The sequence below is a fragment of the Cyprinodon tularosa genome, unplaced genomic scaffold (assembly GCF_016077235.1).
Source record: "Cyprinodon tularosa strain WSP-4 unplaced genomic scaffold, ASM1607723v1 ctg270, whole genome shotgun sequence".
Taxonomy (NCBI): domain Eukaryota; kingdom Metazoa; phylum Chordata; class Actinopteri; order Cyprinodontiformes; family Cyprinodontidae; genus Cyprinodon; species Cyprinodon tularosa.
The window spans coordinates 226,818-247,249 of NW_024038975.1; the positions used below are offsets into that span (position 1 = coordinate 226,818).

General features: G+C 40.3%; 1 protein-coding gene across 1 annotated transcript; it reads left to right on the plus strand.

Annotated features, from left to right (window-relative positions):
* Positions 1 to 403: 403 nt before the first annotated feature.
* Positions 404 to 20,415, plus strand: piga (phosphatidylinositol glycan anchor biosynthesis, class A). Its single transcript, XM_038289735.1, has 7 exons — positions 404 to 541; positions 1,927 to 2,400; positions 2,768 to 3,038; positions 13,675 to 13,807; positions 14,118 to 14,250; positions 16,112 to 16,318; positions 19,760 to 20,415. The coding sequence occupies exons 2-7, from the start codon at positions 1,966 to 1,968 to the stop codon at positions 19,997 to 19,999; spliced, it is 1,419 nt and encodes a 472-aa protein (XP_038145663.1). The 5' UTR covers positions 404 to 541; positions 1,927 to 1,965; the 3' UTR covers positions 20,000 to 20,415.
* Positions 20,416 to 20,432: the final 17 nt, after the last annotated feature.

Sequence of the window (20,432 nt, forward strand, 5' to 3'; positions counted from 1 at the left end):
ATATAGCTATTGCAATGGGTATCAAGTAAGGTTAGGGTATAGGGTTTTGAATCCTGAGGTTGTGAGTTCGAAACCCACTGCCACTCTGAGCACGACCCTTAACCTCATACTTCTCCCGCTATGGGGATGGGTTAAAAGCGAGAGTAAATAAAAGTTAATTTCGTTGGTCTGTACTCGTGAAGGTTTAATGACAATAAAAACGATGGAAAATAGATGTGGTATTTATTTCTAAACTCCGTGATTTTACATTCCTTGTTGTTTAAACGTATAATCTTATTTCAATCAAAGTCATCACTTCCAAATAACAAGAAACCCGACTAACGCCTGGAGCGCCCACACTGTAGCTAGAATCGAAATCTACGCTCCGCAGTTTAACTGGTGTGCGTGTTTACGTCATTGCTGCGCCAGAGGTGACGTATACTATCAGGAAGTGGAGTGGTGGCTAACTATCTAGCATGGCAGCGATTTCAAAATGAAACTACACGAAAAGCCAAGACTTCTAAATATAAACGTTCTGACAACACTGGCATTTATCTCACAGGTAAGTGGGTAAGACCCTGGAAATGTCATATAATTATGAGTGGATCAGATATTGGGCGAAGGGTAGCAGACATGTTTGTTACCTTAAATCACCGCAGTGAAGTTAGTTTCAAGTTGGATATTCGATAATCGCGCTCCGCGGGCCAAGCGCTTTTTAGCTCGCGGCTGATCCAATTTATGTACGCTAATGTCGGCCAGCAGTTCACCACCGCTCGCTTCCCAAGCGCTCCGTGCTTCACTTAGGGACCGTCAAGAAATTTCCGAACCAAACAGTGCTGACATAAAAAATATTAATAAATGTCTTTCCTTGTGACCAACTAACATATTAAGTGGTAATTCATGCTTTTACATTACATAAATTACATTTTATTGAATTGTAAAGCTATAATCAATATTTAAACAATTTAAATATTAAATAATAAAATCTTTTCGTCAATAGCTCCCAGGTCATGTGACCTATTGACCCAAAATCACTTGGAAATTGTTCTAATAGTCTCTCTAGATGAGGCACACTCATTTGATTTTCATTATAACTCTTTTTTTTATTTTTTAGCAATTTTCTTTGTTAAAATTGAGGATTTTTCGTCAATAGCTCCCAGGTCATTTGACCTATTGACACAAAATCAGCATGAAATTGTTCTAATGGTCTCTCTAGATGGGGCACACTCATTTGATTTTCATTTTAACTCTTTTTTTATTTTTTAGCAATTGTTTTTGTTGAAATTGAGGATTTTTCGTCAATAGCTCCCAGGTCATGTGACCTATTGACCCAAAATCACTTGGAAATTGTTCTACTAGTCTCTCTAGATGGGGCACACTCATTTGATTTTCATTTTAACTCTTTTTTTATTTTTTAGCAATTTGTTTTGTTAAAATTGAGGATTTTTCGTGAATAGCTCCCAGGTCATGTGACCTATTGACCCAAAATCACTTGGAAATTGTTCTAATAGTCTCTCTAGATGGGGCACACTCATTTGATTTTCATTTTAACTCTTTTTTTATTTTTTAGCAATTTTTTTTGTTGAAATTGAGGATTTTTCGTCAATAGCTCCCAGGTCATGTGACCTATTGACCCAAAATCACTTGGAAATTGTTCTAATAGTCTCTCTAGATGGGGCACACTCATTTGATTTTCATTTTAACTCTTTTTTTATTTTTTAGCAATGTTCTTTGTTAAAATTGAGGATTTTTCGTCAATAGCTCCCAGGTCATGTGACCTATTCACCCAAAATCAGCATGAAATTGTTCTACTAGTCTCTCTAGATGGGGCACACTCATTTGATTTTCATTTTAACTCTTTTTTTATTTTTTTGCAATTTTTTTTGTTGAAATTGAGTATTTTTCGTCAGCTGATCTTTTAATTTTGCCTTTATCCTATTATTCCAGGACTTCATGAGGAGCTCAGACCAGCTAGAGGACTAAAAAATGGGCCAGAGAAAGAAAGTCGGAGCCGTAAAAACATCCTCATCTGAAAATGATCCTGGAGAGGCTTCTAAAGTCAGCCCCAAGCACAACATCTGCATGGTGTCAGACTTCTTCTATCCAAATATGGGAGGGGTAGAAAGTCACATTTACCAGCTTTCTCAGTGTCTGATTGAAAAGGGACACAAAGTTGTGATTGCCACGCACGCCTACGGCAGGAGGAAGGGCGTCCGGTATCTGACCAACGGACTGAAGGTCTACTACCTGCCCCTGCAGGTGATGTATAACCAGTCCACAGCCACCACCTGCTTCCACAGTCTCCCGCTACTGCGCTGCGTGTTCGTCAGGGAACGCATCACAGTGGTGCACGCACACAGTTCCTTCTCTGCCATGGCCCACGATGCACTTTTCCATGCCAAAACGATGGGCCTGAACACGGTACGTGACCTTGGAAAATATTCAGCTTGATCTGTGTTGATTAGTGTTCATCAGTACAGAAATCAAAAATGAAGTGACTTTCCTCCAATGAGTGAACACATATAACCTTAATAACGTCCTGGTAGCTTTAACTAAATGTTCCTAAATTTGAAAGTTTTTCCAAAGAAAAAAATGTATATATGTAACTAACTAATTTAATAATCTGGTTTTTAATGTAAAATCGAAATTTTTTCCGCCAAGGTTATATTTATGATATAGATAACGCTTAAACAATGCTGTTGACCTCTGGTTATTGCGGGTTCTAAAGCAAAATGATTGGTATTGGGGGGTCAAGGCATTACAGAAACCATTTTTCTATTCTTCGCAGGTGTTCACTGACCATTCCCTCTTTGGCTTTGCTGATGTCAGCTCCGTGCTGACCAACAAGCTCTTAACAGTGTCGCTGTGTGACACCAACCACATCGTGTGCGTCTCGTACACCAGCAAGGAGAACACAGTCCTGCGGGCTGCACTCAACCCAGAGATCGTGTCTGTCATTCCCAATGCAGTGGACCCCACAGATTTCACCCCGGACCCCTCACAGCGTCCCTCCGACCGGATCACCATCGTTGTCATTAGTCGTCTTGTCTACCGTAAAGGTACAGCAATGCTCAGGTGTCCCCCCCCTTTAGAAAAATGTCTTCATCGGCTTATTTCCACTCATTTCTCCTAACTAACTAACTAACTAACTAACTAACTAACTAACTAACTAACTTTAGTATAACCTCAGTATGATAGTGTGATATGGACATTACAGACAGTATTGTTACCTCAAAGTTACGGTCTTGCTGGAATGCTTGAGCCTCTTCTTGTTGATTTAAATAGCTTGTAACCATCCACATTTGTCTGATCTTCTGTAATAGATATATAGAATCGATCAAAACACATTTAAATTGTGAGAAATAAGCCGTTGATTGGCGTTTACTGTTGTTGACATCCAAAGTGTTGGTGTCGGCCAAACCGGTTTCAAAACAGCAGCCTACCTGTTTATGTGCAAGTGTGGGGGCATGCATGCCTTTCAACACAGTGACTATTGAGATAAGAGAAACTGTCTATGGTATTTGACAGTTTAGTCAGTGGGAGGCATGGAAAGTCCCAGGACTCCTAATCCTCTTCCAGAGAAAATTGTGATCTTATCTACAGTGTGGAACAGTCTGAGATTGACACCTTCAATGTCAGCTTGGTGCTGCAATCTCATGGTATTAGAGGCTTTCACTTGTGTCTGTAATACGAAATCTAGCTACTATAATCAGTTTGTAAAAATGAAAAGCCAGAGCAGCAGTTGGAATAAACTGTATCTGTAGAGATCAGACATTTTAGACTTTTTACAACACTTTTATTCACATAATCAAACAATATAATCAATTATTTATGTAAAAACATGTGTCAGCTAAAACCCTTTAAACAAGGAACTTGTTAGAACATTTTGTTAAAACCCCACAACTGCATAAAATCCTCCATGTTCTTTGAGGCTCTGTAGAAGTGAAACTCCAGCCTTATTCTGGCTTTAACATTGCACTTCCACAGAGCCAAAGCATCCAGGTGAGGTTTCTCCTGCAGTCTGTCTTTGCGGAACAACAAAGGCTACGTTCACACTGCAGGCCTTGGTGCTCAATTCCAATTTTTTTGTGAAATCAAATTTTTTCGCGTTGCCTTTCATATTTCCAAATATTTGCGACTTGTATGTGATGTCCTGTGTGAACTGCAGTCATACAACGCAAGTGTCCCGTATGCGCAGTAGAGGACGCAATGACGTCACAGGCTAGCGTCCTCTTTTATTCCAGAAGTAAACATGGATGGTAGTGCCAGAGCGCATCTAGCCGTCTTCTCCAACCATAAAAAAACAATCTCTTCAATATGTTTAAACATAAATACTGTTCCAGCATCATCATCTCACATGTTTGTTGTTTTTTCTTGCCGTTTCTGCACAGCAAGACGCAGAATAGTGACATTTTTCGGGTATCAATGACGTTCAGGTTGGATGAATCCGACCTGGCCGTTCAGACACAGGTCGCATTTCAAAAGATCAGATTCATATCAGATTCAGGACCACATAGCCTGGGTCGGATTGGAAAAAATTGGATCTGTGTTTTTCAGATAGCCATGAAAAGATCAGATCCAGGTCGCATATGGGCAAAAAAAATCGGATTTGGATCACTTCAGGCTGCGGTTTGAACGTAGCCTATATGGCAATCTTTGCTTTGCTGATTAAGCAATTTTAGAGAGACGATAAGATTAAGCAACCTCCCCCACAAAAAAATCTAAAGTCTAAATGTAAAAAAATTAAATAATCATGGATTAATGAGCTGGCAGATACGTAGGTCAAAAAAGTAACACAAATAGCTAGGGCTGAAACAATTAATCAAAACCGTGATTAATCGATTATCAAAATAATTAACTAATAGTCGACTAGTTGTAACTCGAGTAGCAATCTCTGAGCATTAATTATCCCAAAACTATCACAAAAAACATAGAAACATTTTAGATTTAAGATGGAAAAACTTTTTTGTCCATCAATATTTTCTATTCAGAACTCATCAAGGGGAATAATTTTAGTTTCACCTGGATTAACTCTGTAAAGTTATATTCTTTAGCGAACCTTTTGCTATCTGATTATCCATCCATTCACAACCATTCACACCTAAGGGGACTTTTAGAGAAGCCATTAACCTAACAGTCATGTTAGGCTTCTGTGGGAGGGAGCCGGAGTACCCGGAGAGGACCCACGCATGCTCAGGGAGAACATGCAAACTCCATGCTGAAAGACCCCGGGCCAGGAATCAAACCCAGAACCTTCTTGGTGCAAGGCAGCAGTGCTACCCATTATGCCGCTGAGCAGCCGCTATGTGATTATTCATTGATTAATCGAAAAAATGATTGAAAGATTAATCGATTAGCAAAATAATTATTAGTTACAGCCCGACAAAAAGCTCAGGTGGGCAAAATATTAAATACAGTCAAGGAGAAATAAAATCTCTAGTTAATAAGTGGCTTTTAAAGGTTGCTACTTTGGCTAGGTTGGAGATGTGAACACGTGTTTATTCACTGCAGGCAACGGTGGAGGCATAGACTTAGACTTAGGCTTAGACTCAATTTTATTTTTCCCTTGGGATTACTCCTTCAGGGACATTCTGGTTCCAGTATCTTATATAGAGGATAAAGTGTTAAAGCAAAATGCCATTAAAGATAAAAATACGACAGATAATATAAAAAGAGTGTAAATAGTACCAAAAAAAGCATAAGAAAAAAGGATATACTGAGGGATAAATTTGATCAAGAAGAGGGGGAATTTAAAGTTTTAAATCTACTTCAATTAGATTTAGGGCAGATTTTATTTAAAGTATACAAGATGGCAATAATGTGCATCTAAATGCTTGCCAGCAGCTATAAAACAATAGAAGAAGAAGAATGAGCAGGGATTAGAGTAATTTGGTTATTGGTATTAATTAAAGGCTTTGTATTAACTCTAATCATATGTTATTGTATTAGAGATTCTTATGTTTAGAAAACTCCGTTCTAGAGCACAGTTTAGGTACATTACTTATTTCAAAACCAAGAAAGATTAAACATTAGCCCCATTTACACTACCCTCTGAAAAGCGAAGCTTTTTTCCTTACGACCGTTTACACATCATGCTTGCACGGTTCCACGCCTCCTAGTTACAATCTAGGGTACTACTGATATCTTGAGTTAAACAAGCAAATCAACATGGTGGTGCCCGTAGCATTCAGGAAGTTATATTATGATATTTCGTTGTTTGGGGAGAGTCGGGTGAAGAAGGCAGCCTTTGGTGAATTTACTTGACAGTCAGCTTTTAGGAAGTGGATATGTACAAGCGATAGTCTAAGCAGGGCTTAGACACACAGGAAACAATGACAGATGTTGAGGTTCATCACTTTGCTAAGCAGAATCATCACTGGGGCTGTTTCTCAATATGTGTACTTGTGCGTTATCGTGTGCTCGTGAAACGTCATCAGCCTCAGCCTTAGTACTGTTCCAATTTGCAAGAACACATGTCCGAGAATGGACAAAGTCCCCAGATGTTTTTATCTGCCCTCCCTCTTTACAGACTATGCATCAGATAAGACACTTCGTTTTTTAGATTGAAAGCTGCCCCAGCATGCACTGCAGCAGCAGCTTCCAATGGAGCACTCACAGAACTCAGAGTATTATTTATTATTTATTAGGGGTGGAACGGTTCACAAAATTCACGGTTCGGTTCGGTTCACGGTTTCGTGGTCACGGTTTTCGGTTCAGTTTGGTATATGTTGATTGTGACACCGAAATCCCATAAAAATTATTAAAATTAATGAAAAAAAAAAATTTATGAATTGTAATTATTTTTAGTGATCCACAGAAACCCTGGATCATTTCCGCATGATTTGCTGCTTTGAATTTAATCATCTCACGCATGCCCTCTACGACCTCCAAGGAACTCAGAGCGGAGCGGACGGGAGCCACAGTGGAGGCTGTAGGCTTTGCTTTGTGCAGGCGGTCTGGAGCGCAGCGGGGCAGAGCGGAGTGCTGACGGAGTATGTAGGATTTCGGGGTTAGCATGACATGTTGGTCATGTTGCTGTTAGCAACCGTATATTCCCCCCAGGGCACAGTGCCCCCCAGGGCACAGTGCTAGCCCCTGCTCTCTTCACCCTGTACACCGCAGACTTCTGTTACGATTCGGAGCTGTGTTACATCCAGAAGTACGCCGATGACACAGCCATCGTTGGGTGCATCAGGGATGACAGAGAGGAGGAGTATCGGAGTCTGGTGAGGGACTTCACTGCATGGTGCCACACCAACCACCTACAGCTCAACACCTCTAAGACGAAGGAGCTGGTCATCGACTTTGGGAGGTCTAGACCAAGACCACGACCAGTTCTGTTAGGGGGAGCTGAGGTGGAGGTTGTGGACTCCTACAAATACCTCGGGCTGTGGCTGGACAATAAACTGGACTGGACAACACACACCAGCCACCTGTATGGCAAGACACAGAGTAGGATGTACTTCCTCAGGAGGCTGCAATCTTTTAACATCTGGAGCAAACTGCTGTGGATGTTCTACCAGTCTGTGGTTGCCAGCGTCCTTTTTTACACTGTGGCGTGCTGGGGGGGCAGCACATCTAAGAAGGACACCTCCAGGCTGGATAAACTGATCAGGCGGGCCGGCTCTGTGGTCGGCATGAAACTGGACTCACTGGTGACGGTAGCAGAGAGGAGGACACTGGACAAACTGCTGGACATTATTGACAATGTCAGTCATCCCCTGCACACCGTCATCAGCCTGTTCAGTGGGAGGCTGCTCCTTCCCAAATGTAGGACCAACAGACTCAGGAACTCCTTTGTCCCTCATGCCATCAGGCTCTATAACTCCTCTCTGGGGGGGAGCAGGAAATAGAGTTAAGAGAACAGAAGTGAAGGAGTTGTAGATACTCGCTGTGGTTTTTATAATCTGGACACTCTTTTTTTCTCAACCATTCAAGTGCAATACACTACATAACTGTTAATTTAAGTCATTGTTTTTGCTATAGCCCTCTGTATTTATTTGTCTATCCTCATCCCCCAATACATCTTCCTACACCTTATTTAATTGATTTTATTTTTCTATTGTATATACTGTGTCTAAACATCCTCTATTTTTCTTGTATGTGCAATTTTTCCTGCTACTGGAAATACAATTTCCCGAAGGGAGTAATCCCAAGGGATTAATAAAGTCAAGTCTAAGTCTAAACAAAACGTGTTGCACAATGCTTGCACACTGTTGCACTTTTATCCACCACTTTCTTTCTGCCGTCATCGTAGGTCACTCTAAATGCAAAGTGATCCCATACAGCAGACCTATAAAGTGCTGCTGGTGCGTTTTCCAACTCCTGTTCTTTCCCACTCGCCATACCCACACATTTCTCCACAACAACTGATTTTTTTCTGCTACACCCGGCTACGCTGCTTCGCTTCTTCTTCTTCTTGTTTACTACTGGTGGTTGGCTTTGGTCGCATTACCGCCACCTTCTGCTCTGGAGTGTAAACGCTTCGCCTATGAGAAAAAGGAGCAGCGCATGAACCGAACAAAACACACGCGAACCGAACCGAGAAAGTCGAACCGAACGGTTCGGACGGTTTTCATAAACTGTTCCATCCCTAATATTTATGCTGCGTCTATACTTTCCTGTGTTCTTGTCAAGAACATACTTGGCCAGGACATCAGACGTACTCTCGTTCTTTTGAATTGTCTACCTCGGTAGATAAGCTACCGTATTTTCACGACCATAAGGCGCACCGTACTAAAAGGCGCAGTCTCAGTTATGTGTGCCATTACTGTATTTAACACACACAAGGCGCACCAGACTATAGGGCGCGGGTTTTGTATACAGGTACATATCCTCTACTACGTTTAAATACCTCTACTGCATATTTAAAAATAGAGCGGGAGCAAAACTGAGTATGATTGTGCTTTATTCATGTATTTATTACAAAGTATTAATCAAACCTGGGTGCTGGCCGTGAGAGACACATCGCTGATGACACAGAGCGCTGTGATCGCTCCTCTGAAACAGTTTATTGACGCATAAATTAACTTAAAATGCAGAAATCTGCCGGCAGAATATGTTCGCTTTTATTATCCTGATGCCTGCAGTTTAGATTATTTAGATGAAAAACAGCTGCCGCGGTGAACCACGAGGAGGCGACCCGGCCAGAGGCTGCTGTTGAATGGGATTCCTACTGACAGCGCACCGCTGGTATGTGGGGTTCTGAGCGGCTCCGACAGAAATAATATTGGAAGGTGGGATTGTAATCTGGATGAACTGACTGCAGTGATTATGTTTTCAGGTGGACTTTCTCACTTAAAAACATATTAAAACTACTTTATTCCCACTGATCACAGCAAATATAGCTGCGAGGCAAAAAAAGGATAGAGTAGCTCCGCCCAACCCGCGTCACAATTTTGCACCGCACAGCTAGAGCAGCAAAGCTGCTTCAGCCGCGCATCAGAACTAACTGGTACGAGGAGCAAAAATGAAGCAGCAGACGTGTGAGCGTTGCATTACTTTGAACGGCCGGTTCACACCGATGTCGAGCGGTTGAAGTTCCTTTGTCAGACCTCCCGCAATAACAGCAAGCACAGCGTTCATTTGTTTCACCATGTTTTTCACATCGGCTGTGAGATGGGCACGCATGGAGTCACAGATTAACAGAGATGGTGATGCGTGGAAAAAAAACCACCTAGTCTCCTTACATACATCTCCCTCAGCCACTCTTTCATCATCTCCTGAATGAGGAGATGAGGAGTTCTGCATAAAGCACATATCTGTTCTTTTATGCACAATCCACGCCCACACTTCCCCCTTTAAAGCTACAGTGTGTAATAATTACAGGCATATAAATTCAGAAATTTAATATATTATACATAACTATGTTATTTATCATCACCTATGAGCTCAGCCTTTTAACCATAACATTTGCGTTGCCTTAGAATTCGTTATTTATAATTACATAGGAGCGGGTCTCGCAGCCATGGAGGCTGACATCTTTGCGCTACGGCAGCGCAGAGGCAACAAACTAGCGATTGCGAGATCTCCCATGACGCTCGAAAATAACTACGGCAAGTTGAGAGAGATGAACTGAGACGGTACTGAACAGTAGATGGCAGTATTATGCCTGAGAAGCGTTTAGTCTGCCTGAAACCAAAGAAGAAGAAGAAGCAGGTATACTGCGCCTCGGTAACAAGAAAGGTAAACAAGGCGGCAGGCGTGAGTGACTTTGCAAACTGTTTGGCACTGTGTGGCCAAACATCAGACGAATGGAGGATCATGCCTACTCTGTATCACAACGAAAAGCGGCGGACACCGAACCCCCGTCATCTAAGAAGCGGAAACACGACGAGAATAAACGCAAGAGTGACAAGAAACGACAAAAAACACGGATCAACATTGGCACGGCATTTACACGATGGAAGTCACTGATGGAGGAAAAAGGTTTTCAAAGTGACGCTCAAGTTGCCAGTTTTCTCTTGGACAGGTAATTAATCCTATACACACAATTGTCTAATATCACTGCAGTTTTTGGAGTACAGGATGCTCAGACCTGTCTAAAACAATAACATGCTGCGTGATGATGCTGTTACTCTCCAGTATACTTATTCAGCAACGTCCCTGACGTTTCACAGGTAATGATTCAGTAATTTTCTGTAAAATAATTTTCTGGATATATACCTCGGTTACTTCTCTCCGGCTCCTTTGGAGATCTTCAAGCCTTTCCTCCTCTGCTCTCACCCCGCTGGCTCCCCTCTCTCGCCTGGCCCCAGCTGCACGCTCACCCCGGCCTCTCTGCCCTCTTCCTTTCCCTCTTCCTTGCCTTGTAACCCCCGTGCCACAAACAAGACTTGGACTCTGTAAACGGGGAATATATATTCTTCCAGCGAACACAATCTCGCTGTTAAACTAATGACTACAATTACTTCGTCTGTTTATATCACCATGCAAAGCAGCTCACCAAAACGTCACAACGACGTAGAAAAAATAACGGGTATATTTATTATCTTAAGTCTACATGAAATCTATACCCTACACAGACTAATGAAATACTATCTGTAAAATTATCTATGTAAACAAACCTCATCACTTGAGAAGGTAGGTGATGCGGACGTCGTGGAAGACATTTTGTCCCGTAACGCTCGCCGTACTGTTGGGGGGGAGAAGCGGTGGGGGGGAGACGTTCATGTTGCTGCAGTCTGCAGTCTGACCGCTAGATGTCGCTGAAAATTACACACTGTAGCTTTAACGTTCTCATGGTGGTCTCAACAACGTCCGCAGTAACAACACACATAGGGCGCACCGCACTATAGGGCGCGCCGCACATTTTGAGGGAAAAAAAAGACGATTATATGCGCCTTATAGTCGTGAAAATACGGTAGTATTTTGTATGAATGTGTGAAATGTCATGATTTCGGAGGCTGACTGTTAGGAGATGACCTGGTCGCTCATACGCTCTTTGTTATCTGAGAACCGAGCCAGAATTAAACTGCGCTGAGCCCTACTGATGAACTAGTACCAGTTTAGCTTGGTTCCGTTGTCTCTGGCATGGTTCAGTTTTGCATGCCATTTACACTTACCGGTAACATTTATCTCGGTTACCATGCTTGGTCTGATCTCTGCACGGTTTTAAAAGGGTAGTGTAAACGTGGCTATTAGGTATTAAAAGCTTGCCTTATTTTAAACTTTTCAGCTCCTGAAGAAAAAAATAAATATTAACTTAATCAGAGATGCATAGGACCAAAAAGAAACAACACCGGTTTGCTTCTGGCTTTTGTTTATTCTTTTGTCCATACATTTGGGATTTTAGTCCTTCTTTCTTTTTCTTTTTAATGGGTTTTACTGGATAGACCCTTAGTCCTTTATTTCTTTCCCTTTCTCCTTTGAATCAGAAAAAATGTCAAGAACACTGGAGGCCAGACCACAAACACACTTGTTACAGAATGAACTTTTACCTCCTGAGCCATTGTTTCCCTTTTGTTGTTGGAGTACACTGGAGAACATAATGTTTTTGTAAAGTTAATAATGACCAAATTAGCAGAATGTTGACACTTCCTAATTGCTCTCTGGATTTGGATATTACTCACCTGTTCTAATAGCGTGCTGTCTAAGTGACAGTCTTATCAGTGCACCTTTTACTCCTTCATTCAGATTGCTAAGTTGTAGTGGAAATCATAAACTTTGGTTATATATTATATATTTCAGTAAAGGGTCATATTTCCTCTGTTGTCTCCACCTTTCTGGCTTTCAATCAAGTTCATTCACCTGCTCTGAACATTTAATGCAAATTTAGTTACCATTGTGCAACTCCTAGATTGGTTGATTGTAGAAAAAACATTTGATGTGTTCATAAGCAGATTCCAGGTTATGAATCATCTCTCTGGGTGTGCAGGTGGCGCAGTGGTAAGTGCGCATGACCCATGTACGGAGGGAGGACTTAGTCCTCGATGCGGCTAACCTGTGGTCCTTTGCTGTATGTCTCTCTCTCTCACTTATACCCCCTTTCCTGTCAGCATACTGTCAGAAAAACTAGCCACTAGTGCTGTAAAAACTCAAAAAAAGAAAAAAAATGAATCATCTTTCTGTCTTTCATCACTCTTCGTGGCTCAGCTCGTGTTTGCTTTGGAATATAAAGTGATCAGGAATTTTAAGTTTGTCTCTGCCAGCTATCACATTAAAGGTGGCAAGCAGGAGAACCTTATCGGTTTCATCTTGTTTTCTTTGCAAGGTTCAAACCCTTAGCAAGGCTTTCTTTTGGAGCTTTTATCAGCCTTCTCCTTTCAGGTTCAGAATCCTGCAACCTTCAGAAGACTGCTGTACCTGACCTGTTCAACACTGCGGCATATTGAACCAACAACTAACTCGGCTGGCACATCATGCAGATTACTTACATGCAGACTGATTATATCTGTTAATTGTAATGCTTTTCTACTTGGAAAAAAAAGATATTTAAATCAGAATGGGTGCTCAATCCATTTTTTTCCATCACGCTTATCCCAAGAAGTTGCAAGAGGTACTGGTGCCTATCTCCAGCTCCCTACCGGCGAGAGCTGTGGTACAACCTGGACAGGTCTCCAGTCCATCGCAGGGCAAAACAGAGACAAACATCCATTAACACTCACACCTAACGAGAATTTAGAGAAGTCAATTAACCCAACAGTCATTTTGTTGGACTGTTGAAGGAAGCCAGAGTACCCGGAAAGAACCCACGCTTGCTCAGGGAGAACATGCAGAAATAACCCGGGCCAGTATTCAAACCTTTGAGCTGCAAGGCGGTAGTGCTACCCACTGCGCCACTGAGCAGCCCAGAACGGGTCTCATTACAGAAACTTTTGCTTAACAATAGATATGTTTCATAACAATTTAGAACAGAATAGAACATTATTGATCTCATAATGGAGAAATTCACTTGTGACATCGGCTCTCATAAACAACACAAGGTGCACAAAGGAGGAATTGGTGCATGAAGTTTATACAGTGAAACCAGATCTATACAGTGGATGGTAAAATATAAAGGCGAGATTTAAAGTGACTTATATGTGCAGTATCTTATGTACAATATTGTGGTGGTGTTTTCAGAAGGGGTTTTTACTCTGAACTCTTACTCCAAGTTGATTAAATATGCCCGTCTGTCTATATAATAAGTTGCTTTATATTGCTGAATAAACCAGGTCCTTTAATCATAAGTTAATCTCCTCCGTCTCTGTTCAGGAATCGACCTGCTTGGAGGAATAATCCCAGAGCTCTGCCTCAAACATCCCGATCTCCATTTCTTAATTGGAGGCGAGGGACCGAAGAGAATTGTGCTGGAGGAAGTGAGAGAAAAATACCAGCTGCATGACAGGTATTACTGGATGATGATGAATCCTGATAGGATGCAAGGACAAGATTTCACTAACATTATCTTTTAAGGACAAGGTTTCTATCATAATACATCATAACAAGACTTTGCAGAAAATTACACTTTTAAACTCTTTCACTTTACATTTGTGTTGGACATCTTTGGGAGCTTAAAGCTCTCAGTGCATTTTGTCAACTAATCAGGATAAATTAATGAGCTACTTTGAGTTTGTCTTTGACACTTTTTTGTGTGATTGTTAGACAAGATGGCTTATTTTGAAACAAGCTTAACATCGTAGTTTTTTCTTTTACAGAGTACGTCTGCTTGGTGCTCTGGAGCATAAAGACGTGCGTGGCGTCTTGGTTCAGGGTCACATCTTCCTCAACACATCGCTGACCGAGGCTTTCTGTATGGCCATTGTGGAGGGAGCTAGCTGTGGACTGCAGGTTGGCTGTAACTTAAAGCTAATTCAGACTTATTACACTTACAGGATTTAAGTCCATGTATGGAATAAGCAATGATCTAATGTGTGAGACACAGTCACATGTGAGGAGAAAGGAAGCCAACATGTCTGTTCAAGTATAAATATTAAGATGTTTATTAAGATGTTTTTTTTCACGTTCAATTGAGAAGGGAATCAATCAAAGTCTTTTGCACTACATATGACTCTGAAGTAAGCAATTTCTGAGAAAGCTTTGTTTAAAATTAGGTCATGTTCTTACTTGACTTGACATGCTGGCTTTCCCTCTTTCCTTAGAACTGCATCTTGCACTGGTTAGATGACACAACACAAACAAATGTATGTGATGTAATGCGCAGAGTAGTTAATATGGACACTTAATTGATCCCTGGGGGAGCATTGCATTACTACAGCACAAAACAAAGCTTATACTGAGAAAAAAGCTACTTTGAGGTCAGCTTGAAGAGGAAAACAAACATCTAAGGGGTAAAAGCAGAAATGAAAATGATACAGTACTGGGATTATCAGCTGACCTTAAATTAGAGGAAGTTTATGCCAGGAGGTTAATATCAAATACATTTCATGTAGAGATGGGATGGAGGTGGAACCCTGAAATATCTGGAATAGGATCATGAGTCAGGCTTAGCCAGTGTTCCTCTACTCTGGACCATAGTAAACTCCTGAACTTATTGAACATGTTTCAGACCAAACTAATGATAAAGAGGCTTTATCATTAGTTTATGTGCATGAGGAAAATCACCAATGTCTAAACAAATCAGAACATTGAAGACTGCCAAATGACTGGAGCAGCAACCGCATGCACCTCACATGACTTTGAGGCATGGCTGCTGAGTCTGCCAATGAAATGGGGAACTTATGCACATACTGGCAAATGCTGATACAAGAAAAACAAAAACCCAAATTGCATCCTTTGACAAGGTTAAGAACATATGTAGTCATAGACAAAATACTTAGTGAGACAATATACATATCAAGCATTTCACTCAACAATATATGTTAAATTAAGTTATAAGAAACAATTAGAATTTAAATCATTTTAAAGGTATTTGGAATTATTAATATAATTAAATACACATTTAATTATTCAGTTAAATGGCACATTTATTTATTTAATGTTACATGCATTTTTGTTCATGGTACATTAACTTTTTTTTAAAATATACTTATTTAATTTTGTTTTCTTTAATCTTTCTGCAGCTCAGGCAGGCATGACATATAAAAAGTTTTTAACTGAATGGTGACATTTCTGACCTTAATTTAAAATTCATACTGCTGATCTAAAGTTTAGTTCTCCAAAGGTTTTTGCAGTTTATCTGTGAACTTGTAACTTTTGTAGTGTTTTTTCTTTTTTTTTGTTTTGTTTTGGTTTTACTATTGCAAACCTACTTTTTTGTTCAGATCTTTACCTCCGGTGCACAAAGATTAAATTCTCAGACGTTTTGGTAACCTCCCACTTACACTATTTACATACAGCTGTAGGTCTTTTTTTGGGTCTGCCTATCAGATTTTTACATCTACAGACTAAAGCATCGGATCATCTTTGTGAAATATCTCAGGCACTGCAACATTGGATGGATGCTCTGTTAACATCAGTGTTCAGATTTTACCACTGATTCTATATCGGTTTTAGCTGTGGCCTTTCTAACTATGCTGTATGCTTTGATCTAAACCATTTCTCGTGTAGTGATTGTTATACCAGAGAGGGAACCTCCGGTCCAATCCGCCTTCTTTAATCTACTTACTTACTATGTTTCATTGTTTAAGTGGAATCCCAGCAGTAATGTAAAATCATTTAAGCCATCATTCTTTTTTTGTTTTTCCTTCAGGTGGTAAGCACCCGTGTGGGAGGAATTCCTGAGGTTTTACCGGAAGACCTGATCACTCTGTGCGAACCAACTGTGAGCTCATTGTGTAAGGGTTTGGAAAAAGTGATTGCCAAGCAGAGGTCTGGCTCCTTTCCCTCACCCAACTCCACCCATGCTAGGGTGAAGAACCTCTACACATGGAGAAATGTGGCTGAGAGGACCGAAAAGGTGAGATCATCATAACATGCAGCGTGACGCATCACACTAGTGAAACATTAAAGTAATTACATACTATAAATGTACTATAATTTTGACAGATGCTGGCTACTTGGAGTGTCTTGGAATGAGTGAATGCAATCTTCAGTTTATCTGTTGGAACATGAGAAAAAAAACTTAAAATTAACCTGTTTTTATGCAGCTGCATAATCTCACACTAAACATTTTGGAAAAATAAAATATGTAATTATAGGACGAGTTTGTTTATAGATATCATTACAGTAACATTCAAAGTGCTGTATGAAAGCAAATCCAAACAGAAAAACAGAAAAGTACACTGCAGAGGCCTATTGTGAGAGAAAAAAAAATAATAAAAGAGACCATTAAAGGTAATAAAAATGAATAAAGTGATAAGGTAACTATAAAAAATGAGAAAAAAAATGTGAATAGATGCAGTTAAAAAAGTTGGACCTCTGTACGATTTTTTTTTGCCCTTTTCGGGCCGATTCTCCAGTTGTGCGAGAATTTTTGCGATCGGGCCAACTTTCAGCCTGATCGTGTGTCGTGTAGTGTACAGGGAGTAACGAGGGGTCATTAGCTCCTCACGACCACGTCCCGATCAGGAATCGTAAGGTCGGGAGAAAAATCAAGCATGTTTGAAATTTAGTTGGCTAACATAAGGTGGTGGCGATGTCTTTGTCCAAATACGTCCTCGTGTTTTCTTTTTAAGACTTTCAGCACATAAATTGCACAAATTGTCAAGGCAGCGCATTTCATTCTAGTGGGCTTCATATTTAACAGAAGACATCGACACTTGTGTCCTTTTTCTCTTCTACTCGTTTGGTTTCTGGATAGACGAGTCCCAGTAGCGCCATCTCTCTGCGGAGCTGAGTCGGATGCGGTTTTAAGACGTACAATTTGAGCAGTTAGATTGCATCAGAGCGTTGGGCCGCACAGTGTGAGAACAAACATCATGAGCTGTGAACTTTTAAACCCAGCGGATTTGTCATACAGTGTGAGCTGTAGCTGCGAGCAACGAATTAAAAAAAATCCTACAGTGTATACCCGGCTTAAAACAAAAAATTTGCTTAGATTATACAATTTAAACATACGTTTTTTAACTTTGAAAGCAACTGAGTGTTTCAACACTTTAATAGTTTTCTAGTAGTTACTTCCAGATTAGTAGAGCATAGAAAATAAAAGCTTCTTCTCTAGGGTTGGTTTTGGGAATGCAGAGTAGAATGTTTGGGTGGTTAATCCACTGATGTCAAGTCTGTAATCATTTAGTAGCTCAGACAACCAGTAATTTAACAGAACTAAAAGATATATTTTAGTCCGCTTTCTGAGGAAAGGGGAGCAATAATAATAATAATAAGTGAACTTAATTAATCTCACACTGGAGAAATTTACCTCTGCATTTAACCCATCCCCTTGGGGAGCAGTGGGCTGCCATTGTGCAGCGCCCGGGGAGCAGTGTGGGGTTAAGGGCCTTGCAACCTTCTCAGAGCACAAGCGCACTGCTCTAACTAGGCCAACACTCCCCACATGATGCAGAAAGTGGAATGTGAATAGAAGGGGTTAATGTGCTCCACGCGTACCTATCTTACCACATGTACCTCTATATTTATTTATTTATTTTTTCCAAACAGTGTCCAGTCTGGCAATGTGGCAATAAGAATAATTGTCTTGATGCCAAAAAGAGCCCAACAGATTTTACTCTCACAAGTGGAGCAGTACGGCTATAGCCATAGTGTTCCGCTTGTTTCATGCATATAAATTGCTTTATTATAATTATGCAGGGAGTTTTACAGATTTTATGGACACTGCAGTGTAAGTAGAACAGAAGAGGAAAAACAGAAAAAAAGGAGAAAAGATTAAATAAGGAGGAGATAGAAGGGAGATAATGATAAAACATTTTCAGTCTGCTTCACCATCTCCAAAGAGATGTAAAAAGAACAGCACAACCAACAGACATGGTACGAGACATACAAAAAAGCAACACCTAGATAATATCGCTGAAGTAGTATTAGTTAATCTGACATATACTCTGTGTTACCTGAAGATAAGAATATGGGCTTTCTGTATGAAAGTGAATATCTGAGTACCTGGAACCAAGCACCTGTAGTTGTTTTTGAGAGTGCATGTAAAGTTTATGCAAAGGAAAAATGTCTCTGTAACGTACCTCTACATTTAACAGCCTTCTTACAAACTCAAAAGCTTTGTCTCTGAATCACCCTGAGAGATCAGCCAGGGTCGTATTACATAATCATTTTCCGTCTGGTTGTCTCTCCCTGTGTGGGCAGGCTTCACTGTGTCCGCCTGCAGGTGAGGCTGTAAGGGCTGAAAGTAAGACAGTGTGCCAGCTTACCTTGCTGAGAAATAATTTTCCTCAAGCTGTCAGTGTTATCTCTTGCTAGCGCAGGAATGGGAGGGGCTGAGTGAGAAGGAAATAAATAATGTGGTGTGCATGGAAGCATAAATACCTGGAAACAGCGGGTCATTCATTTTTGGAAACTGTTTAGCTGTTAAAAAACTGTTTTATACTGACGAAGAGCAGCTTTGAGATGAGCCTGTAGTTCTGCAGTTCTGCTTATCCATGTTGTTCTTTTTCAACAGCTATTGATCGTTGCTGTTTTATGACCTCAGTAGGAAACACCTAATTTTTGTCAAATCAAGTTTTATGACTCAAAAACTCTTATAGAACGGATGGAGCTGGGATGAAGGAGTGAAGGAAGTGATGAATATAATTATGCTTCATATAAATGTGCTACAGTGCAAGAACATTAGATAATTCATTAAATGATGAAATGCTTATGTTCACTTCTTTCAATAAAAATCAATATCTTTGTCTAATTAATTATAAATGTATTAAATAGGTGTATTTATTTGAAGTTCGAATTACGGTAATTAATGACAAATTTAAGTTATTATTTCTTAAGTTATTTATTGTATTGTGGCACTCGTCACCCAACTGTGGAGTATTGATCCTTAGATTAGGGAGCAACAGTAGATATTTACCTAAACTTGTTTATGTTAATAGTCTTGTGTCCGATATCTTTTTTGCATCATTTTTGGAAATATTTTTCACCCAAAAAAAGTGAAGCTCTCCATTTTTATTATTTCTCTTTATACCAATTATACAGTTTTTTTTTAGATAATTGTGGCAAACTGATCCCAATGAGTTTCTCTGAAATATGAACCTTTGTGGCGTCTGAGTCCTTTATAAATATCTAGTCTCTTCCAATGAAGACGCGTGCTTCGTTAACACCAAAATAGCCTGTTCATTCACTTTTCCCAGAAGGCACGCTCTTTTTTTTTTTTTTTTTTCCTGTTGATGATGTCACTCCAAATGCCTAGTGTTAATTTTCTCTTAATTTATGCAAGCTTTTATTTATGACGGAGGAAAAAAAAATAAAACTCAATTGTTGCCACTGTGTTTCCTTGTCATCCTAGGTGTATGACAGAGTGGCTGGAGAAGAGGTGCTCCCACTGGAGAAGAGGTTATGGAGACTCAGGTCCCATTGCGGCCCTGTGGCTGGCTCCATCTTCGCCTTTGTGGCAGTGCTGGATTTCCTGTTCCTTCTGCTCCTGCAGTGGTTGGTACCAGACCGGCACATGGACTTTGCTGTGGATGCCACAGGCCCAAATGGATTGTGGGTAAAGAAAAGACAAAAAAGTGAACCTGGTTGCTAATGTACCATGAAAATGTACTTCAGAGACACAGAAGAGTAAATAACGGCTGCTACACCTTCACCTGCTGACACGGTTGTAGGAGTGCAAACAACATTATTGTAAGAGCTACCTAATGCTGAACACGCTCAGGAGAATCCTTCGGTGTTTACGGCGTATTAACAAAAGGGGATATGTTTTTATTTTGACCATTTAATGATTTATACCCTCATAAAGATCAGTACAAAAATCATTTTCAATTTCTTTGTGTTTCCCTTCTTAGGTGACAGACCTTGATGTCAATTTTTAACTGGTATTCATTTGAAGATTTTCATATTTCTTCTAGTGCAATATTGCATTAATAAGCAGAATATTTATGAACCTCATTTTTTTTTCCTTCTCGACATTTTACACTTCCCTCTTTTTTGTAATCCTGGATGTAATCATCAGAGTACGT

What these genes read in the sequence shown, in the direction of transcription:
- piga (XM_038289735.1), top strand. Translation starts at nt 1,966, where the DNA reads ATGGGCCAGAGAAAGAAAGTCGGAGCCGTAAAAACATCCTCATCTGAA. An exon ending in AAACGATGGGCCTGAACACG is followed by an intron (nt 2,401 to 2,767) that starts GTACGTGACCTT and finishes TATTCTTCGCAG; the next exon opens with GTGTTCACTGACCATTCCCT. An exon ending in AAATACCAGCTGCATGACAG is followed by an intron (nt 13,808 to 14,117) that starts GTATTACTGGAT and finishes TTTCTTTTACAG; the next exon opens with AGTACGTCTGCTTGGTGCTC.